Source organism: Phasianus colchicus, chromosome 39, assembly GCF_987193195.1.
Source record: "Phasianus colchicus chromosome 39, bPhaCol1.hap1.1, whole genome shotgun sequence".
Taxonomy (NCBI): domain Eukaryota; kingdom Metazoa; phylum Chordata; class Aves; order Galliformes; family Phasianidae; genus Phasianus; species Phasianus colchicus.
In genome coordinates this window covers 2,258,847-2,281,490 of record NC_143474.1, presented here as the reverse complement: position 1 = coordinate 2,281,490, position 22,644 = coordinate 2,258,847, and the positions used below count along the sequence as shown (strand labels likewise).

Here is a 22,644-nt window from a genome sequence, read left to right as displayed (position 1 = left end):
GGATTTAGGAGGATTGGGGGGGTTGGGGGGTATTTGGGGACAATTTGGGAGGGTTTGGGGTTGTGACAAACAAAGGAGGCAGCGGGGGTGGGAGAAGAGTTTATTGGGGGGGGTTCTGGGTGCACTGGGATTCACAGTGGGAGCACTGGTGCCATACTGGGAGCACTGGTGTTGTACTAGGAGGGCCCTCAGTATACTGGGATCCATACTGGGAGCACCCTCAATGTGCTAGGATCCATACTGGGATCACTGGTAGTGTACTGGGAGCGCTGGGAGGGCCTTCAGTGTACAGGGATCCATACTGGGAGCACTGGTGCCGTAGTGGGAGCACTGGGATCCATACTGGGAGCACTGGTCCCATGGTGCTTACTGGTCCTTACTGGTGCGGTCCCCCCCCCGCACCAGCAGCACCGGTCCCAGTCCCTCTGTCAGCACCTCCAGGAATTCCACATCTGTGCCGTTAAGGAACCAAAATCCCCTTTTTTGGCCTCATTTCCTCCTCCCCCTTCTTACCCCCCTCCCGTTGCCATGGTTACCGTTGCCATGGATACAGTCCTGCCGCCCCCACCCCTACGCTCCCAGTTGCCGTAGCTACGGTTGCCACGGCTCCGGCTCCCCTCAGCCCTATGGTCCCTGTTGCCATGGTAACGGTCGCCATGGATACAGTTGTCATCCCGTGGCCGCGGTGGCGGCGGCGGTGCGGGCAGATCGAGGAGGACGAGGCGCGATGCCGCCGATCGCCGCACGATGGCGTCATTGAGCCGCTCCGCTGCGTGCATGCGGCGCACGTTGGCCCTGCACCAGTATAGACCAGTATGGACCAGTATAAACCAGTATGGACCGGTATGGTCCAACCCAGCATCTCCCAGTAACACCCAGTTTCCCATCTCTCATCCCAGTATATCCCAATATGGCCCAATATCCTTTCTAGTCCCTCCCAGTGCCCCCAGTATATCCCAGTCCCCCTCCCATCTCCTCTCCCAGTCCCTCCCAGTATATCCCAGTCCCTCCCATCTCCCCTCTCGGTATATCCCAGTCCCTCCCAGTACCCCCCAATATTCCTCCCAGTCCCTCCCATCTCTTCTCTCAGTCTCTCCCAGTCCCTCCTATCTCCCCTCCCAGTATAGCCCAGTTCCGGTGTCCCCATCTCCCCTCCCAGTCCCTCCCATTCCTTCCCAGTTCCTCCCAGTACCCCCCAGTATCCCTCCCGGTCCCTCCCAGTGCCCCCATTGTGACTCACGGACACGGTCCCATCACTTTGGCCCCGCTCCCCCCCACCTCCTCCTCCTCGCCGCCGCTCTGCGATGCCTGCGATGGGGCGGAGCTTCCTTGCCGTGCCTGAAAAATGACGTCACAGCCCCCCCCCACAGCTCAGCCGAAGCCCCGCCCAACCCCCCACCCCCGCGACGATGACGTCACGGCGCTGATGACGTCACGACGACGCCACGCACAGAGAGCCTCATCTGGCGCAGCATCTGCGAGCGCTGCTCCATCATCAGCGTCCGCTCGTAGGTGTAGGCGGACACGGCGCTGTCGTGCTGAAGGGGGGGGGTGATGACGTCACGACGAGGGCGATGACGTCACGACGAGGGCGGCGATGACGTCACTGCCGCGCTTCTCTTACCAATTCCACCACCTCGGTGCTGGCCGGGAGCCGAAGGCGCCGCGCGAAGGATTCCAGCAGGCGCCTCAGAGCCACGCTGTTGTCCTCCAGCAGCGCCACCGTGAACAGCCGCACCGGGCAGCCCCGCCACGACTGAGCGAGGAGGCATCCCATAATATTAGCAGCGCCCGTAGTAACGGCCCGGAGACATCCCATAATAACAGGGGGGAAACCCCATAAACGTCCCGGCCCCATAGAAACCGCCCCATAGGGGGGAGCACACAGGGAGCACCCCACAGCCCCCAACCTGACCCCATAGGACCTCCCAGACCCCATAGGGACCCCACAGGTCCCCCCAGGCCCCCATAGGACCCCCCAGACCTCATAGGACCCCGTAAGACCCCCCAACCCCATAAGAGGCTATTAGACCCCCCCAGGACCTTGTAAGACCCCATAAGACCTCATAGGATCCCCCAGGACCCCATAGGACACCATAAGACTCTATAAGACCCCATAAGACCCCCCAAGCACCCCATAAGACCCCCATAGGGACCCCATAGGACCCCCATAGGGCCCCACAAGACCCCACATACCGGGTGTTGGCGCAGCAGGAGGGGCAATAGGGTCAGCAGGCGCCCATCGCCCACCACCCACCACACGTCCAGGGGGGGCCCCGATGGCCCTGACCCCAAAGACGGCCCTATAGACGGCCCCATGATCAGCCCTTTGGCCACCAGCAACCCGCGGCCGTTGGACCCCGCAGCCCTCAGCAGCTCTGGAAAGGGGAAGTTATGGGGTCGGGGCTCTGGGCCCCATAACCCCATATCTCATAACCCCATACCCCCCCCAGTATCACCCCACAGGATCCCCGTAACCCCGTAAGATCCCAATATCCCCCTGTATTCCTCCATAGGACCCCAATCTCCCCCCATAGGCACCCCATGTCCCCCATAGGACTCCAATCTGCCCTCATATCCCCCATAGGAACCCAATATCACCCCCATAGGATCCCCCATATCCCCCATAGGCTCCCCATATCTCCCATAGGATTCCAATATCCCCCTTAGGATCCCCCATAGGACCCCCATACGCCCCACAGGACCCCCATATCCCCCATAGGAACCCAATATCCTCCCCATAGGACCCCATAGGATCCCCCATAGGCTCCCCATATCTCCCATAGGACCCCAATATGCCTCTTAGGACCCCCCATAGGATCCCCATACTCCCCAGAGAACCCCCATATCTCCCATAGGATCCCAATATCCCTCCATAGCACCCCCCACAACCCCCATAAGACCCCAATACCCCCCATAGCGACCCCAATACCCCCCCCCGTACCCACAAACTCTGTGGCCGCCGCCGGATCCTCCCTGAGCGCCGCCCCCCTCGGCCACCCCAGCAGCACGCAGTTGGGTCGCAGCGCCCCCAGGCGGCAGCCCTGAACCAACACCGCCAGCGCCTCCCGCTCCCGGGGAGCCACGGAAACGTGGACGAAACCGCGGGCGCCGAGCGAAGCCAGGGCGGAGCGGAGAGACTGGGGGGGGGGGGGGGGGGGGTTGGTTATGGGGTTACGGGTCGGTATGAGGCTATGGGGGGGATGTGGGGGGATGCCCCCAATCTCCCCCCAGCCCCCATCTCCCCCCGCAGGACCCCATATCCCCCCCATATCCCCCAATCTCCCCTCACAGGACCCCCCATAGCCCCCAATATCACCCCATAGGACCCCAATATCCCCCCATCTCCTCCCACAGGACCCCCTCAGCCCCCATCTCCCCCCAGTATCCCCCCATCTCCAAAGGACCTCCCCAGCCCCCATTTCCCCCCCATCTCCCCTCAATATCACCCCATAGCCCCCCCCATATTCCCATCTCTCCCCATAGAAACCCCCCAGACCTCCATTTCCCCCCATAGCCCCCAATATCACCCCATAGAACTCCTCTATTCCTCCATCTCCCCACAAAGGACCCCCCCCCAGCCCCCATTTCCCCCCCATCTCCCCTCAATATCACCCCATATCCCCCATCTCCCCCCATAGGACCCCCAGCCCCCATTTTCCCATCCCATCTCCGCCCATATCCCCCCCATATCCCCCAGTAGACCCCAGTCTCCCCCCCCAGCCCCCCACCTGCTCGGCCGCCCTGGCCTCCCCCTGCCCGGTCCCCGCGTTGCCCTGCAGCACGGCTGCAGCCACCAGCAGCCCCCGGCCGGCCTTCAGCTGAGCGGCCAGAGCCAGCAGCTGCGGCTGCGACACGCGCAGCTCCGAGTCCAGCTTCAGCAGCACCAGCAGCTGCGGCCTGCGGGCAGCAATGGGGCGGCAGTGGGGTGGGGGGGGGGGGCAATGGGGGCAGCAATGGGGCAGGGGGGGCATTGGGGGCAGCAATGGGGCAGGGGGGGCATCAGTGGGGCAGCAGTGGGGTGCCGAGGGCATCAATGGGGCAGGGAAGGCAATGGGGGCAGCAAAGGGACAGGGGGCATCACTGGGTCATCAATGGGCCAGCAGTGGGGTGCTGAGGGCGTCAGTGGGGCAGGGGGGGCACTGGGGGCATCAATGGGGCAGGGGAGGCAATGGGGGCAGTAAAGGGACAGGGGGCATCAATGGGGCATCAATGGGCCAGCAGTGGGGTGCTGAGGGCATCAGTGGGGCAGGGGGGGTCTGGGGGCATCAATGGGGCAGCAATGGGGTGGGGCGGGCAATGGGGGCAGTAATGGGGCAGCAATGGGGTGGGGCGGGCAATGGGGGCAGTAATGGGGCAGCAATGGGGTGGGGCGGGCAATGGGGGCAGTAATGGGGCAGTAATGGGGCAGCAGTGGGGTGCTGAGGGCATCAGTGGGGCAGGGGGGGCTCTGGGGGCATCAGTGGGGCAGCAATGGGGTGGGGCGGGCAATGGGGGCAGTAATGGGGCAGCAATGGGGCAGGGGGGACATTGGGGGTATCAACGGGGCACGAATGGGGCAGGGGGGCGTCAGTGGGGCATCAATGAGGTATTGGGCGCATCAGTGGGGTGCTGGGGGCATTGGGGATGGTGTTGGGTTCTCTATGGGACTATGAGGCTCTATAGGGTGGCTATGGGGTCTCTATGGGGCTGTGGGGTCTCTATAGGTGCCTATGGGGTCTCTATGGGGCCGCTGACCTCCAGCTGTTTGTAGGTTCCGGCCCCTCCTCCAGGCTCAGCAGCGCAATGCGGGCAGCGCTGAGCTGCAGCCCCCGCAGCCCCTCGCCCCACTCAGAGGCAGCGCTGCGGGATGGGGAGCAAAGAAGGGGCTTAATGGGGCCGGATATGGGGCCGGGGGGGGGGGGTCGTATTTAGGGTTGGGGTTTGGGGTCGGACCCGCAATACTCCACGTATTTGTAGAGCATGGCCGCCATGCAGAGCGCCGGCAGGGCGTAGAACCAGCAGGTGAGGAACAGCAGCGCCAGGCACAGCAGGGAGCCGGCCAGCGACAGCGCCCTGTGCGGGATGGGATGGGAGCGGCCTCACCCCACTGCGACCCCCGGACCCCATCGCAGCCCCATAGACACTCGGACCCCCATAGGAGCCCCCCAGACCCCATAGGACCCCCCAGATCCCATAGGACCCCCATAGGACCCCATAGAGACTCCATAAAACCCCCATAGAATCCCTGACACCACAGCAACCCCCAGGCTCCATAAGACCCCCATAGGGACCCCACAGGACCCCCATAGGGACTCCCCAGACCCCATAGGACCCCATAAGACCCCCCGTAAGGACTCCCCAGACCCCATAAGACCCCCATAGGACCCCATAGGGACTCCCCACAGCCCATAAGACCCCATAAAACCCCAACAGACCCCCATAGGACCACATAAGACCCCATAACACCTGCATAGGACCCGCATAGGGGCCCCACAGGGACTCCCCACACCCCATAGGACCCCATAAGACCCCCATAGGGACTCCCCAGACCCCAAAAGACCCCTAGGATCCCATAAGGCCTCATAAGGACTTCCCAGACCCCATAAGACCCCCGTAGGATCCCAGAAGACCCCCGTAGGACCCCATAGGGACTCCCCGGCCCCATAAGACCCTATAGGGACTCCCCACAGCCCATAAGACCCCATAAAACCCCAACAGACCCCCATAGGACCACATAAGACCCCATAACACCTGCATAGGACCCCCATAGAGACCCCACAGGGACTCCCCACACCCCACATAGGACCCCATAAGACCCCCATAGGGACTCCCCAGACCCCATAAGACCCCTAGGATCCCATAAGACCCCCGTAAGACCCCATAGGGACTCCCCAGACCTCATAAGACCCCATAAAACCCCAACAGACCCCCATAGGACCACATAAGACCCCATAAGACCTGCGTAAGAGCCCCATAGGGGCCCCACAGGGACTCCCCACACCCCATAGGACCCCATAAGACCCCCATAGGGACTCCCCAGACCCCAAAAGACCCCTAGGATCCCATAAGGCCTCATAAGGACTTCCCAGACCCCATAAGACCCCCGTAGGATCCCAGAAGACCCCCGTAGGACCCCATAGGGACTCCCCAGCCCCATAAGACCCCATAGGGACTCCCCACAGCCCATAAGACCCCAACAGACCCCCATAGGACCACATAAGACCCCATAAGACCCGCATAGGACCCCCATAGGGACCCCACAGGGACTCCCCACACCCCACAGGACCCATAAGACCCCCATAGGGACTCCCCAGACCCCATAAGACCCCTAGGATCCCATAAGACCCCATAGGGACTCCCCAGACCCCATAAGACCCCCATAGGGACTCCCCACAGCCCATAAGACCCCATAAAACCCCAACAGACCCCCATAGGACCACATAAGACCCCATAACACCTGCATGAGACCCACATAGGGAACCCACAGAGACTCCCCGCACCCCACAGGACCCCATAAGACCCCCATGGGGACTCCCCAGACCCCATAAGACCCCTAGGATCCCATAAGACCCCCGTATGACCCCATAGAGACTCCCCAGACCCCATAAGACCCCATAGGGACTCCCCACAGCCCATAAGACCCCATAAAACCCCAACAGACCCCCATAGGACCACATAAGACCCCATAAGACCCGCATAGGACCCCCATAGAAACCCCACAGGGACTCCCCACACCCCATAGGACCCCACAGGACTCCCATGGGGACTCCCCAGACCCCATAGGACCCCTAGGATCCCATAAGGCCTCATAAGGACTTCCCAGACCCCATAAGACCCCATAAGACCCCCGTAGGAACCAATAAGACCCCCGTAGGACCCCATAGGGACTCCCCAGACCCCATAAGACCCCATAGGGACTCCCTACAGCCCATAAGACCCCATAAAACCCCAACAGACCACCATAGGACCACATAAGACCCCATAAGACCTGCGTAAGACCCCCATAGGGACCCCACAGGGACTCTCCACACCCCACATAGGACCCCATAAGACCCCCATAGGGACTCCCCAGACCCCATAAGACCCCTAGGATCCCATAAGACCCCCGTAAGACCCCATAGGGACTCCCCAGACCCCATAAGACCCCATAGAGACTCCCCACAGCCCATAAGACCCCATAAAACCCCAACAGATCCCCATAGGACCACATAAGACCCCATAAGACCCGCATAGGACCCCCATAGGGACCCCACAGGGACTCCCCACACCCCATAGGACCCCACAGGACTCCCATAGGGACTCCCCAGACCCCATAAGACCCCTAGGATCCCATAAGACCCCATAAGGACTTCCCAGACCCCATAAGACCCCCATAAGACCCCCGTAGGATCCAATAAGACCCCCGTAGGACCCCATAGGGACTCCCCAGACCCCATAAGACCCCATAAAACCCCAACAGACCCCCATAGGACCACATAAGACCCCATAAGACCTGCGTAAGAACCCCATAGGGGCCCCACAGGGACTCCCCACACCCCATAGGACCCCATAAGACCCCCATAGGGACTCCCCAGACCCCAAAAGACCCCTAGGATCCCATAAGGCCTCATAAGGACTTCCCAGACCCCATAAGACCCCCATAAGACCCCCGTAGGATCCCAGAAGACCCCCGTAGGACCCCATAGGGACTCCCCGGCCCCATAAGACCCCATAGGGACTCCCCACAGCCCATAAGACCCCATAAAACCCCAACAGACCCCCATAGGACCACATAAGACCCCATAACACCTGTATAGGACCCCCATAGGGACCCCACAGGGACTCTCCACACCCCACATAGGACCCCATAAGACCCCCATAGGGACTCCCCAGACCCCATAAGACCCCTAGGATCCCATAAGACCCCCGTAAGACCCCATAGGGACTCCCCAGACCCCATAAGACCCCATAGAGACTCCCCACAGCCCATAAGACCCCATAAAACCCCAACAGATCCCCATAGGACCACATAAGACCCCATAAGACCCGCATAGGACCCCCATAGGGACCCCACAGGGACTCCCCACACCCCATAGGACCCCACAGGACTCCCATAGGGACTCCCCAGACCCCATAAGACTCCTAGGATCCCATAAGACCCCATAAGGACTTCCCAGACCCCATAAGACCCCCATAAGACCCCCGTAGGATCCAATAAGACCCCCGTAGGACCCCATAGGGACTCCCCAGACCCCATAAGACCCCATAAAACCCCAACAGACCCCCATAGGACCACATAAGACCCCATAAGACCTGCGTAAGAACCCCATAGGGGCCCCACAGGGACTCCCCACACCCCATAGGACCCCATAAGACCCCCATAGGGACTCCCCAGACCCCAAAAGACCCCTAGGATCCCATAAGGCCTCATAAGGACTTCCCAGACCCCATAAGACCCCCGTAGGATCCCAGAAGACCCCCGTAGGACCCCATAGGGACTCCCCGGCCCCATAAGACCCCATAGGGACTCCCCACAGCCCATAAGACCCCATAAAACCCCAACAGACCCCCATAGGACCACATAAGACCCCATAACACCTGTATAGGACCCCCATAGGGACCCCACAGGGACTCTCCACACCCCACATAGGACCCCATAAGATCCCTAGGATCCCATAAGACCCCCGTAGGACCCCATAGGGACTCCCCAGACCTCATAAGACCCCATAAAACCCCAACAGACCCCCATAGGACCACATAAGACCCCATAAGACCCGCATAGGACCCCCATAGGGACCCCACAGGGACTCCCCACACCCCACAGGACCCATAAGACCCCCATAGGGACTCCCCAGACCCCATAAGACCCCTAGGATCCCATAAGACCCCATAGGGACTCCCCAGACCCCATAAGACCCCATAGGGACTCCCCACAGCCCATAAGACCCCATAAAACCCCAACAGACCCCCATAGGACCACATAAGACCCCATAACACCTGCATAAGACCCACATAGGGAACCCACAGAGACTCCCCACACCCACAGGACCCCATAAGACCCCCATGGGGACTCCCCAGACCCCATAAGACCCCTAGGATCCCATAAGACCTCATAAGGACTTCCCAGACCCCGTAAGACCCCATAAGACCCCCGTAGGATCCAATAAGACCCCCGTAGGACCCCATAGGGACTCCCCAGACCCCATAAGACCCCCATAGGATCCCAGAAGACCCCCGTAGGACCCCATAGGGACTCCCCACAGCCCATAAGACCCCATAAAACCCCAACAGACCCCCATAGGACCACATAAGACCCCATAACACCTGCATAGGACCCCCATAGGGACCCCACAGGGACTCCCCGCACCCCACGTAGGACCGAATAAGACCCCCATAGGGACTCCCCAGACCCCATAAGACCCCTAGGTTCACATAAGACCCCCGTAGGGCCCCATAGGGACTCCCCAGACCCCATAAGACCCCATAGGGACTCCCCACAGCCCATAAGACCCCATAAAACCCCAACAGACCACCATAGGACCACATAAGACCCCATAAGGCCCGCATAGGACCCCCATAGGGACTCCCCAGACCCCATAAGACCCCTAGGATCCCATAAGACCCCATAAGGACTTCCCAGACCCCATAAGACCCCCATAAGACCCCGGTAGGATCCAATAAGACCCCCGTAGGACCCCATAGGGACTCCCCACAGCCCATAAGACCCCATAAAACCCCAACAGACCCCCATAGGACCACATAAGACCCCATAACACCTGCATAAGACCCACATAGGGGCCCCACAGGGACTCCCCACACCCCATAGGACCCCATAGGACTCCCATAGGGACTCCCCAGACCCCATAAGACCCCTAGGATCCCATAAGACCTCATAAGGACTTCCCAGACCCCATAAGACCCCCATAAGACCCCCGTAGGATCCAATAAGACCCCCGTAGGATCCCATAGGGACTCCCCAGACCCCATAAGACCCCCATAAAACCCCAACAGACCCCCATCGGACCCCATAAGACCCCCATAGGACCCCATAAGGACTCCCCAGACCCCATAAGACCCCCATAAGACCCCCCTACCAGTGGTAGAGGCGGCAGCGCGGGCTCCACCCCGGGCTGGGCAGCATCCCCTGCACTGCACACGAGAGGTTGAGGCACAAATAACCCGTCAGGATGAACCTGTAAGGAGGAATGTGTGTGTGTGACGTCATCGCCGTGATGTCATCGGGGCTGTGACGTCATCGGGGGGGGGGGGGGGGGGTGTGATGTCATCACTCACACGGACAGGACGGGTGCCAGCAGATCCAAGGAGCCCAGCAGGACGCCCAGCTCTGCCAGCAGCAGGGCGGGCAGCAGAGCCCAGCGGTCAGCGGAGGACACGGCCTGTGGGGTCAGGGGGGGTCGTGGGGGGTCATGGGGCGCTATGGGGCTCTGTGGGTCACTATAAGGTCGCTATGGGGAAGTTACGGGGCTCTATGGGGTGCTGTGGGGTCTCTATGGGATCCCTATGGGTCTCTATGGGGCACTTCTGGGGGTCTATAGGGCTCTATGGGGTGGCTATAGGGTGGCTATAGGGTCACTATGTGTTTCTATGAATCTCTATGGGGCAGTTATGGGTCCCTATGGAGTCTCTATGGATCCCTGTGGGGTCTCCATGGGGCAGTTATGGGGCTCTATGGGTCTCTATGGGGTCCCTATGGGTCCCTATGGGGTCTCTATGTGTTCCTATGGATCTCTATGGGTCCCTATGGGTTCCTTATGGATCTCTATGGGTCCCTATGGGGTCTCTATGGATCTCTACGGGGTTCTATGGGTCTCTATGGGTCTTCATGGGTCCCTATGGGGTCCCTATGGGTCTCTATGGGGCTCTATGGGTCCCTATGGGGTCCCTATGGGTCTCTATGGGGTCCCTATGGGTCTCTATGGGTCTTCATGGGTCCCTATGGGGTCCCTATGGGTCTCTATGGGGCTCTATGGGTCCCTATGGGGTCCCTATGGGTCTCTATGGGGTCCCTATGGGTCTCTATGGGTCTTCATGGGTCCTTATGGAGTCCCTATGTGTCTCTATGGGGCAGTTATGGGGCTCTCTGGGGTCCCTCTGTGTCCCTATGGCTCCCCATCGCCATGGTTGCCATGGTTACCGCGGTTCCCTACGCCACGGTTTCCGGTCGCCATGGTAACGGTGACTCACGTGCGGCAGCGGCAGCGCCCTGCTCCTGGCCAGGCCCCGCAGCAGCCGCGCCGCCCCCAGCAGCGCCGTCAGCCCCGCCCCCAGCGCCGCCAGCCCCGCCCCCAGCAGCGGCAACCAATGGGGCCACGAGAGCGAGGAGAGAACCGGGCGCGAGGAGAGCGAGGAGCCGAACCTGGGGGGACGGGGGGGGGGTCATAGGGGCTGTTGTGGGGCTCTGTGGGGCTCCATAGGGTGGTTATGGGGCTCTATGGGGTTGTGGGGTGCGATGTGGGGCTGTTATGGGGCTCTATGGGGTGGTTATGGGGCTGTGATGGGGCTCTATGGGGCTCCATGTATAGGGTTGTTATGGGGTGGGTTATGGAGCTCTATAGGGTGGGATGGGGGGCTCTATGGGGTGGTTATGGGGTAGGATGTGGGGCTCTATGGGGGGTTGTGGGGCCCTATGGGGTTGTTATGGGGCTCTATGGGGTTGTGGGGTGCGATGTGGGGCTGTTATGGGGCTCTATGGGGTGGTTATGGGGCTGTGATGGGGCTCTATGGGGCTCCATGTATAGGGTTGTTATGGGGTGGGTTATGGAGCTCTATGGGGTGGGATGTGGGGCTCTATGGGGTGGTTATGGGGTAGGATATGGGGCTCTATGGGGGGTTGTGGGGCCTTATGGGGTTGTTTAGGGGCTCTATGGGGTTGTGGGGTGCGATGTGGGGCTGTTATGGGGCTCTATGGGGCTCCATGTATAGGGTTGTTATGGGGTGGGTTATGGAGCTCTATGGGGTGGGATGGGGGGCTCTATGGGGTGGTTATGGGGTAGGATGTGGGGCTCTATGGGGGGTTGTGGGGCCCTGTGGGGTTGTTATGGGGCTCTATGGGGTTGTGGAGGTGGGATGTGGGGCTCTATGGGGGTTGTGGGGCTCTATGGGGTGGTTATGGGGTGGGATGTGGGGCTCCATGGGGGGTTATGGAGTGGGATATGAGGCTCTATGGGTGGTTATGGGGCTCTATAGGGTGGTTATGGGGTGGGACGTGGGGCTCTATGGGGAGTTATGGGGCTCTATGGGGTGGTTATGGGGCTGTTATGGGGTGTCTCTGGGATTCTATGGGGTCTCTCACTTGTCCCGCAGCAGCTGCCCCTCCACAGAGGCCCCCAAGAGCAGTGCTGAGCTCAGATCTGTGCTGTTAAGGAAAACGAGCCCGGAACACCCCAAAACCACCCCCCAAAAAACCCAAATCACCCCCAAAACCCCCCCAAACCCCAAAATCACCCCAAAAAACCCCAAAATGCCCCCCAAGACCCCCAGTACCCCCCCTCCACTTCCAGGTCCACCACCATTTCCGGTCCCCTCACCTCACACTGCCCCCACATTTAAGGTCCGCCCACATTTAAGGTCCCCCCCTCCACTTCCGGATGTCCCCACCTTTATGATCCCCTCCGCCTCCCACTCCCACCTCATTTCCGGGTCCCCCACCTTTAAGGTCCCCCTCCACTTCCGGGTCCACCCTTATTTCCAGTCCCCCCACCTCACACTCCCCCCACATTTACGCCCCCCCCCCCCATTTAAAGCCCCCCCACCTCAATCTCCCCCTCATTTTCAGGCCCCCCCCCCCCATTTAAGCCCCCTCCCCATTTAAGGCTCCCCCCCCATTTCCCCCCCCGCCACCCTTTTAAGGCCCCCCCTTCTCAACCCCTGACCACAGACCCCATCCCCCATTTCATCCCCCTCCCTATCAACCCCATCACCTCCCCCCCCCCCCCCCAATTTAGGGACCCCCCCGGATACACCCCACAGCACACCCCACCGCAGCCCCGATGCTCCCCGCAGGCACCGAATGGGCGGCGTCCCTCAGCTCTGCTGCATGGCTGCAGCCCCACAGCACCCCTATGGGGGAACGGGGGGGCACACAGCGTCACCCCCACCCCACAAAGTCCCCCCGTTTCTCCCCCATATCCCCCCATTGCTCACCGCAGGCTGTAGGCAGGCTTAGACCCAGCAGCAGCCCAAAGCTGGCACTGCCCTCCCCAGTGTCCCATGAGGGCTCTGGGGGCCATAAGTTGCCTATGGGGGGACAGAGAGGTTATGGGGTCGTTCTCAGGTAATGGGGTCCTTATAGGATTATTATGGGGTCGTTATGGGGCTGTTGTGGGGTTGTTATAGGGTGTTTATGGGGCTGTTATAGGGCATTTATGGGGTTGTTATGGGGTTCTGGGCTCAGTGCCCCCAGTGACTCACGGGCCAGCAGGTGGGTGTTGGGCCCTGGGACGGCCGGCCGGGGGGTTTCGGGGTCCCTGGAGCTGCTGTTGGAGTTGCGGGGCGGGCAGGGCTGCAGTGGGGCGGGGGGGGAATTGGGGAGGGGCAGACAGAGCCTGGAGAAGGGGGAAAAACATTCATTAATAATTAGTAATTAAAGCAAGGCGGGGCTTCATGAGTGCATCAGGGAATGGGAGAATCCCAGCAGTGTGATACAGGGGTGATACTGAGGTTCCTATGGGGTGATATGGGGGCTCTATGGGGTGGCATTGTACCCTATGGGGTGATATTGGGGTGATCTCGGAGTCCTATGGGGTGACATTGGAGGCACTATTACGTGGTATTGGGTCCTATGGGGTGATATGGGGGTTCTATGAAGGGTTAAGGGGGGTGCTGTGGGGCAGGGGGGTCCCTATGAGAGTCCTATGGGGCGATTCTGGGGGCTATGGGGTCCTATGGGGGCCCTATGGGATGATATGGGGGTTTTATAGGGTGATATTGGGGTCCTATGGGGGAACTGAGGATCCTTAGGGGGGTCCCGTAGGATGGGGGGCTATGGAGAGACAAATCGCATCTCATTAGCATAACATTAGCATCTCATTACCCGTGCCACGCTCCGGGCAGCGCCGCTCTCATGGCCCCGACCTGCAGGGCCAGCAGGACCAGCCCCATCCCGATGGGTCCCAATGGGGCCAGCCGGGTCCCGTGTGGGGCTGCGGCCCCGAATCCCAGCAGGGCCAGCAGGGCCGAGCCGTAACTGCGGCCCAGGTTCAGCAAGGAGAGAGGTAAGATGGCCGCCGGGGGCAGGACATACAGCTGGGGGGGAGGGGAGGGGGATGAGATGGAGCCACGCCCACCAGGTGATGGCCACGCCCACAAGATGGCTGCCATCGCTGATGGCCACACCCACAAGATGGCCGCCCCCACTGATGGCCATGCCCACAAGGTAGGTGTCCACATGAGACCACGCCCACAAGATGGCCTCCACAAGATGGCCACGCCCACAAGATGGCTGCCCACATGATAGGCCATGACCCCAAGATGGCCACCCCCAATGGCCACGCCCACAAGATGGCCGTCCCAAGAGCCCCTCCCCATCTGTCAAGACCCCGCCCACTCCTCCAAAAGCCCCGCCCACCTCTCCACTGACCCCGCCCCCTTCCCTCCCGGCCCCGCCCCTTAAAGGCACAGCGCTCACCGTTAGCAGCTCGGCCGCCCCCAGCGCAGCAGCAGCAGCGGTGAACGCAGCCCCCAGGAAGGCACAAAGCCCCACAGCTGCTCCGGCCTCGGGTCCCAGAGCCCCCCACAGCACTGCCAGGGGTCCCCCCCCTGTAGGGAGGCATCACCCCCCCATCAGCCCCATAGGGAACCCCAATGAGTGTGGCCCCCCCCCCCAAATCCCCGTGATGCGCTCTCACCAGGCACGACATCATTGGAGGCCACGGCGCTCAGGGACAGCGCGGTCAGCACAGCCTGGGGGGCACACAGACCCCTCACCCCGTCCCTTTGACCCTTGACCTTTGACCCCCTTTTGACCCCTCACCCCCCCCCCAATGACGCCCGTTATTTACCCCTCACCCCCTCCCATGACCCTACAGCCCCCCCCAATGACCCTACAGCCCCCCTGCATGGCCCCTAAGCCCTCCCCTAATACCCCTTAACCCCCCCACACGACACCCCCCCCCACGACCCCCCAAACACCCCTAACAACCCCTATCCCCCCTCCCCCCCACGACCCCTATCCCTCCTCCCCCCAAAACCCCACAGCCCCCCCCAACTCACACAGGCTCCCATCAGCACCCCAACGATGCAGGCCTGCAGGACCCCCCCGGCTCCCACCAGCCACGGCAGCCTCAGCACCAGCAGCAACCCCAGCAGGGTCTGCAGGGAGGGGGCTGCGACCCCCCGCAGCGTCCCCAAAGCCCGGCGCTGCCAACAGCCAATCAGGAAAAAGGGGGGGTCCAGGATCCCCATAATAGGAGACACCCCCCCCCCCTCCTCAATGTCCTGTAGGATCCCTTGAGAACCCTTTGGGAACCTTTGGGACCCCATAGGGACCCCACTGAGCACAACTGAGGACCCCAAGGCACCCCACAGACCCCTGGGGACCCTCCCACAAACACCCGCCCCCCAAGGACCTTTGAGCCCCCCTGGATCCTCGGGGACCCCCAGAGTCATTTGGGACCCCTTAGGGAGCCCTTGGACCCCACTGAGGACAACTGAGGACCCCAAGGCACCCCCTCACCGCACTTGGGGACCCATTGGAGGACCTGGGACCCTTTGGGACCCCCCCTTCAGCCCCTTTGGAACCCCCCTGGATCCTTGGGGACCCCCAGAGCACCTTTGGCACCACCCCCAATGTTTGTGCATAGGGATCACTGGGAACCCCCCCCCAAAAAGCCCTTAGGGACCACATTGAGGACAACTGAGGACCCCAAGGAACCCCACAGACCCCTGGGGACCCCCCCAGCACACCTGGGGGCCCATTGGAGGACAGGGGACCCCTTGGGACCCCCCCAAACCCCCCCCAAAGCCCCTCACCGGGGGCTGCCCGTCCTCACTGCCAGGGCTGAGGCTGCTGTACGCAGCGATGCGACGCAGCAGGGCGGGCACGCGGGGCCGGGTGGCCAATTCATCCTATGGGGGTACGGGGGGGGGGGGTCGTTTTGAGGCCATTTGGGGACAATTCGGGGGCTGGGGGGGGCGGCCGGGGGGTCTCACCTCGAATAGAGCCAAGTTGCGGTCGCAGGGGGCGGGGCCAGCGGAGGGGGCGGGGCTTGGGCGTGGAGGGGCGGGGCCTGAGGGGAGCGGTGAGCGAAGCCACGCCCACCGCCCCCCCCATTACCAACACACAGCCCTATAGACCTCCCGCCGCAAGGGGGCGCTCACCGCGCGGTGCCGCCGCCGCCGCCGACGTCTCGCTGGCACTCGGGCTGCTGTCCGATGGCGGCGGGCGGGAACTGGAAGCGGACGGCGGCTCCGGGCTGGACTCGGATAAGTCGGCCCCGCGGCTCGGTGTGACAACGAAACGCACCGCCGCCATATGGGGGGTGGGGGGGCTGGGGGGTGAAAGGGTGCCAAGGGTGAGGGGAAAAGGGTTCAAAGGGTGAGGGGAAACAAGGCCCGAAGGGAGTGCGAAAAAGGTCCTCAAAAGGGTAAGGGGGAGAATGGGCACAAATGGAGCGTGAAAAAAGTCCCCAAAAGAGTAAGGAGGGGGGGCCAAAACACCCAATTTTCAGGGAAAGTCGCAAATCCTGAAGGAGAAAATGGTAATTCTAGGGGATCGTAAAGGGAAAGAAAACAGAGTTTTGAGGAAAAGATCTGTGATCTTACGGGAAAAAGTGCTCACTTTAAGGGGAAAGGGTCACTTCAGTTCAGAAATAAGCAGAAATTTGCATTTGTTTGGAGCCAAAACGGGCAATTTTCCCCTCAAATCTCCCATTCTGAGCTGGGAGGAAAAACACCCACATTTTAAAGGAAAACAAAACCCCAGCGATTTGGGAGAAAAGAGAACCCAATTCTCGGGGCAAACCAAAAGGCTGGGGCAAAAAAAAAAAGGCTCGTTTGGAGGTAGAGCCCCACTCTGAAGGTAAAAAAAGCATCTTTGGGGGCTGCTCCACTCACTGCCCCTCCCAGCAGCTCAGCAAGCAGCATTTTGGGGCCAAAGCCCCGCATTTTGGGTCCACCCCGCGCCGCTCCCACTGCCCACGAACCCGCGCACCCCTTCAGAGCCTCGCCACCCCACCATTTTCGGTTTAAAACCCCACATTTTGGCTCAAAACCCCCAGCATCGCCTCCCGCCCCCCTCCCTTTGCTTTTATCCCCCCCCAAACCGCATCCAGAACCCCAAACCAGCCTCCAAACCCCCCTTCTTAAAGCCCCGCGATCACACTAGCCTCACTTTTGGGTCCAAACCCGACGATTTTAACTCCCCGTTTTCCCACCGCCGCCACCTTATAAGGCTGGGGGGGGGGAGGGGAAGCAGAAAGGGCGTGCCTAAGAGACCGGAAGTCCCGCCCACAATGCGGCAGGGAGAGCCGCAGGGGGCGTGGCTAAGAGACCGGAAGTCCCGCCCGCAGCCGCACACCACGTGGTTTGAAAATGGAGAAAAGGGAATAAAGAAGCGTTTATTTAAAATGGCGGCCGGTTTTCAAAGCAGCGGTCGCGGACGTTGGGTTGGGAGGATCCCGAAACGGCGTTTGAGGGCCAAACGGTGCCGGGAGAAGCGATCGTCGGGGGAGAAACGGGCCGGGTGGGCCGAGCTGGTGGGCAGGCCGGCAGGGCTCAGCTTCTGTGTGTGGATATGGGGGGGGGGAGGTGAGGGGGGGTCCCGCAACCACATCAACCCTTGAAAATCGCCTCGGGTGGCTCCAAAATGCTTTCAAATCCATCCGGCCGCCCCGCGAACCGCTCCGACACGCGCAATGCCCCGCGCGACCCCCCCTCACGGCCCCGCCATGCCTTCAGCCCGCCCCAAGCCCCCCCCAGTTCCCCTCGCGCCGCCCCAACTCGCTCAAATCCTTACAAATTCCCCCCAAATCCCCCTATTTCCCACCCCCGACCCTGAAGCCTCCCAACCCCCCCCCCCCAAACCCTCTCACCTCCCCATTAACGCCGCCAATCCCCCCTTCCAAACTCAGATTCCGCGCCCCCCCCTCCATATCGCACTAAATCCCCCCCATTTCCAATTTATCCTCAAAATCCCCCCCCCCCGGATTACCTTCAACGTGTAAACGCGCTGCCCGCGCTCATCGCTGTAGCACTGCAGAAACATGGCGGCTGCGGAGGCTGCACCGGAAGTGAAGGGGCGTCGCTACGCACGCACGTGTGGGGGGCGTGGTTTTTTAACAGGCGCGCCTACGGCAGCTGCACCGGAAGTGAAAAGGCGTCGCTACGCACGCAAGTAGGGGGCGTGGCCTCAGGGGCCTGCGGACTTTCAGTAACCGCGCATGCGCGGCGCACGGGCCGCTGGGAATTGTAGTTTCTGCCAACCGGCGAACAAAGATGACGTCACACCGCTACTTATCACCGCTTTTTATTGCGTCGGTGGGCGTGACGTCACTCCCAACGCCATCAGGGAATGGCAGGAGGTCCCCCCAGCGGCTGGTGCGTGCCTGGCGGTACAGCATCCTGCAGGGATCAATTAATGGATCTGCCGATGTCTGGCTGCTAATGATGACGTCACAGCGTGACGTCACAGCGTCATACCGTCCGTGTCGCGCTGCCGTCACCGTCACCCTCCTCAAGACCCCGTCGGGACAGCACAAAGACAGCGGGACGTGCCGAGGGCGGGGACGCACGGGGGCCGTCACCCTCGCCCATCCCCCCTCTGGTGCTGATGTCATCGCTTCCTCCTGTGACGTCATCGCTTCCCCCTGTGACGTCATGGCGGCCACTTCCGGTGACGTCACAGCTGCTGGGTTTCCCACCCTCCGGGCGATCAGGAAGGAAACCAGCTCACGCTCATGGCTGGGTGGGGGCTGGGGGTGAATACAGAGGCGGGGGGGCTGTGAGATCACATTGACCCCCAAACACCCCCCACCCCCATTTAATTATGGGGGTCCCGTCCCCCCCACCCCCCCAATTCTGGGTCTGGGACCCCATTCAGCTGCTCACCCCAAAGCGCTGGGCGAAGGAGCAGATCTTGTTGTGTTGCAGGCGGGGGCAGGGCTGGCGATGGGGGCACTGTTGGGGGGGTTGGGGGGGACACACAAGGGAGGGGGGGCAATGAGTGCCACAGATGGGATGTGGGGGAACAGCAGGACATGGGGGATGGGGGGGGGCGACTCACAGGGGCAAAAATCTCCACATCGTTCCTATCAGGGCCCTGCTGGGGAAGGAAAAGGTGCTCATGATGTCATCGATGACGTCACGGCGGTTGTGACGTCATCATCGCTGACCTCACCCACCTGCAGCAGCTCATCCCTGGCCTCCATCAGCAATCTGTGCCCGCTGCGCGTCCCGGGCTCCACCAGCACCTGTGCACCCCCCCCCCCAAAAAATGGCCCCCATTGACCCCACAACCCCCCCACGGGGACCTCCATGGGCCCAACATCCCCCCATTATCCCCCATTGCCCCCCATTGCCCCCAAACCCCTTCACTCCCCCCCATGTCCCCCCATTGCCCTCCCATATCCCCCTATTCCCACCCAGACTCTTCCATTGCCCCCACTGTCCCCCCATTACCCCCTATATCCACCCCATTTCCCCACGTCCACCCCATTGCTTCCCATATCCCCCCAAATCCCCCCCAATCTCCCCCATACCCCTCATTACCATCCACATCCCCCCAATCTCCCCCTATATCCCCCCCCATATCCCCCTGCCCCCCCCATTGCCTCCCATGTCCCTCCATCGTCCTCCATTGCTCCCCCATTCCCCCCCCAGGTTCCCAAATACCCCCATTGCCCCCCCACCCCCCATTACCCCCCCCTTACCATGAAGGCCTCACTCCTCCTCCACAGCCCCCTCACGATCCCCTCCCGTCCCTCTCGGCCCCGCAGCCCCCCCAGGGCAAAGGAGGCGACCACCAGATCCCACCGAGCCTGGGGGGGGACATATGGGGAAGGAGGGGGGGGGCAGCAGAAAGGGGGCGGGGTTATCATGGAACTGGGCGTGGCCTTTTGGCAAGGGGGCGTGGCCAAGGTGGAAGGGGCGAACCTGGGGGCAACGGGGGGGGGGGACATTCTGGGGGGGTATGGGGGGATTTGGGGAGGCAATGGGGGTGTGGGGCAATGGGGAGATATGGGGGGAGGGAGATGGGGGGACCTGGGGGATAATGGAGGGATATGGGGGGATATGGGGGGATATGGGGGGCAGTGGGGGGGACATGGGGGGTAATGGGGGACAATGGGGGAAGATAGGTGGGTTAATGGGGGGCAATGGGGGAACATAGGGGGTAACGGGGGACGATTGGGGGATATGGGGCAATGAGGTGACATAGGGAGTAATGGTGGGTATATGCGGGGCAATGGGGGGGGATTTGGGGTCGCTGGGGGCCATGGGGTACCTTGTGCTCAGCAGGCAGGGAGGGGCGGGCAAAGACGGGCCCGAAGTGGGCGGGGCCTGAGTTGGCTCCTCCTACAGTGGGGGGCGGGGCCAATGTGAGGCCACGCCCCCTTCCATTGCCCTCCATTATCCCCATTGACCCCACTACCACCCCCTGACCCCATTTTCCCTCCAACCCCGTTACCCCCATTGGATCCTCCTGACCCCATTACTCCCCTGGCCCCATTACTCCCATTGATCCCCTTACCCCTAACCCCATTATCCCCCCTTCACCCCATAACCACCCCTTGACCCCCAAATGACCCCTCTGACCCCATAACCCCCCCCGACCCCATTACCGTGCCGCAGCTGCTCTCCCATCTCCCTCATGGCCCTGGATGACCCCACACACAGATACTGACGTAAGCTGTGACCCCACAACTCGTGGGCAGCCCTATAGGTACAGATGTGGCATCTATAAGGCCCCCAAAAACCTACAGCCCCAGAGGGTGCTAAGGGTGTCTATTGGGGTCTTTGGGGTGCTGAGATCTGAGGGGTGCTATTGGGGTCTATGGGGTGCTATTGGGGTCTGTGGGGTCCTATTGGGGTCTGTGGGGGTGCTACTGGGATCCCATAAACCCATTTCCCTCACCAACAGGCAGTGCCGATCCCGGAGCCGAAATCCAACATGGTTTGTGGGGTAAAAGTGGGGACACGGAGCTGGATCTGTGGGGCACGATGCTGTCAGCCCCATACAGACCCCATAGGGACCCCATAAGGACCCTATAAGGTTCCCACCTCACGCAGTGCTCGCCCCACAGCCACGTGGTCTCGCTCCAACCTCACAGCCAGGTAGGCACGGGCCAGTTCTGCTGTGTACCTATAGGGGAAGTTATAGGGTCAGGGCGCACTGTGACCCACAGAGACCCCATAGGGACCCATAGGACCCCACAGAAACTGAGAGACATCATAAGGACCTACAAAAACCCCATAGGAGCAGTTATGGGGTTGCAGGGGGCACGGGGGCACCACAGGAATCCACAGTGACCCAACAGTGACCCATAACGACCCCACAAAGACCCCCAAAGACCCCAGAGCCTAAATCAACCCCACAGAGAGCCCCACAATGACCTCATAAGGACCTATAATGACCCCACAGAGACCCACAACAACCCCATAAAGAACCACAATCACCCCATAAAGACCCAGTAGGACCCCATAATGACCCACAGTGACCCCACAGGGACCCACAACGACCCCATAAAGACCCACAACGACCCCGTACTCACCTCACTTTGGCTCCTGGCTTCTGCTGCGCCTCCTCTGCGCCCCAAAGCTCTGTGGGTTTGGGGTTGGGGGGGGAGGGTGGGGGGTGATGACATCACTGCCCCCCCAACCTGCCCTATGATGTCACAACTGATGGCGTCACTCACCGGGGGGGCGGTGACCCCAAAGCTGCTTTCCCAGCACCTTTGCCTGCTCCTGGCTCCAGCCTGGGGATATGGGGGGCAGGATTGGCCCTATAGCACCCCATAGCCCCTCCATGGCCTCCCATAACACCTCACAGACCTCCATAGCACGCCATAGTGCCCCACAGACCCCACAGCACCCCATAGCACCCCACAGACCCCCATAGCTCCCCATAGCTCTGCACAGACCCCCACAGTTCCCCATAGCCCCCCATAACCCCATACCTTCCTCCTGTAGGACGCTCTGTGCCGCCCGTCCCAAGGCTGTGGGCAGCTGCAGCACCTTGGGGTGCCGAACCCCATCATGCTGTATGGGAACAACGACACCGTAGGGCCCCCAAAACCCACACAGACTCCATAAGGATCCCATAAGGACTTTGGGATCCGTACAGACCTTCAGACCCCATAGAAAGAGCTTGGGATGCACAAAGACCCCACTTTAAAGCCCCATAGGGATCCCAAAGGAACCCCAGAGAACCCCGCACCCCATAGGGACCCCATAGAAACCCCATAGGGACCCGTAGGGACCCTACAGAGACCCCATAGAGAAACCCCATAGGACCCCCCACCCCCCCCGTCCTGCCTTCTGTCTCCATTCGCCCCGCACGCCCCACAGCCACCGCCGTGCCCACATGGGCGCCGCCATTTTGCCGGAAAAGGAGGAGCTGACGGCTCAGCCAATCAGAAAAGATGGAGCGTGACGGACGGCTGCGGTGACCAATAGGAGAGCGAAAAAGGTTCCGCCGCGCGTTTCCCATTCATTGCTCGCAATCACCGC

At 61.5% G+C, this 22,644-nt stretch overlaps 3 protein-coding genes across 5 annotated transcripts; all 3 read right to left on the bottom strand.

Annotated features, from left to right (window-relative positions):
- Nucleotides 1–55: 55 nt before the first annotated feature.
- Nucleotides 56–17,421, bottom strand: LOC116239196 (solute carrier family 12 member 4-like). Of its 2 annotated transcripts, none has more exons than XR_016461330.1 (25): nucleotides 17,312–17,421; nucleotides 16,300–16,469; nucleotides 16,132–16,208; nucleotides 15,952–16,047; nucleotides 15,193–15,339; nucleotides 14,829–14,883; nucleotides 14,609–14,739; nucleotides 14,015–14,226; nucleotides 13,393–13,526; nucleotides 13,126–13,218; nucleotides 12,943–13,041; nucleotides 12,275–12,332; nucleotides 11,167–11,338; nucleotides 10,255–10,358; nucleotides 10,056–10,154; nucleotides 4,936–5,055; nucleotides 4,738–4,842; nucleotides 3,732–3,900; nucleotides 2,945–3,140; nucleotides 2,197–2,378; nucleotides 1,625–1,756; nucleotides 1,452–1,538; nucleotides 1,279–1,338; nucleotides 665–795; nucleotides 56–452 (listed from the first exon to the last, which is right to left on the bottom strand). XR_016461330.1 is itself a non-coding variant. In XM_090130137.1 (25 exons), exons 2-25 carry the CDS (start codon nucleotides 16,451–16,453, stop codon nucleotides 367–369), a joined length of 2,937 nt encoding a protein of 978 aa, XP_089986263.1. In that variant the 5' UTR covers nucleotides 16,454–16,469; nucleotides 17,312–17,421; the 3' UTR covers nucleotides 64–366. The 2 variants fall into 2 exon arrangements, 1 of the variants encoding a protein (XP_089986263.1); XM_090130137.1 differs by having other exon boundaries at nucleotides 64–452; nucleotides 1,241–1,338.
- A 96-nt stretch (nucleotides 17,422–17,517) lies between these two features.
- Nucleotides 17,518–18,278, bottom strand: NOP10 (NOP10 ribonucleoprotein). Its single transcript, XM_031609241.2, has 2 exons — nucleotides 18,131–18,278; nucleotides 17,518–17,701 (listed from the first exon to the last, which is right to left on the bottom strand). Exons 1-2 carry the CDS (start codon nucleotides 18,182–18,184, stop codon nucleotides 17,561–17,563), a joined length of 195 nt encoding a protein of 64 aa, XP_031465101.1. The 5' UTR covers nucleotides 18,185–18,278; the 3' UTR covers nucleotides 17,518–17,560.
- A 146-nt stretch (nucleotides 18,279–18,424) lies between these two features.
- METTL17 (methyltransferase like 17) lies at nucleotides 18,425–22,614 on the bottom strand. Of its 2 annotated transcripts, none has more exons than XM_090130162.1 (14): nucleotides 22,450–22,614; nucleotides 22,092–22,173; nucleotides 21,831–21,890; nucleotides 21,687–21,735; nucleotides 21,196–21,277; nucleotides 21,050–21,123; nucleotides 20,757–20,851; nucleotides 20,420–20,490; nucleotides 19,848–19,955; nucleotides 19,320–19,388; nucleotides 19,202–19,240; nucleotides 19,027–19,095; nucleotides 18,619–18,890; nucleotides 18,425–18,540 (listed from the first exon to the last, which is right to left on the bottom strand). In XM_090130162.1, the coding sequence occupies exons 1-14, from the start codon at nucleotides 22,510–22,512 to the stop codon at nucleotides 18,429–18,431; spliced, it is 1,245 nt and encodes a 414-aa protein (XP_089986288.1). In that variant the 5' UTR covers nucleotides 22,513–22,614; the 3' UTR covers nucleotides 18,425–18,428. The 2 variants fall into 2 exon arrangements, with proteins under 2 accessions (XP_089986288.1, XP_089986289.1); XM_090130163.1 differs by having other exon boundaries at nucleotides 19,202–19,237; nucleotides 22,450–22,610.
- Nucleotides 22,615–22,644: the final 30 nt, after the last annotated feature.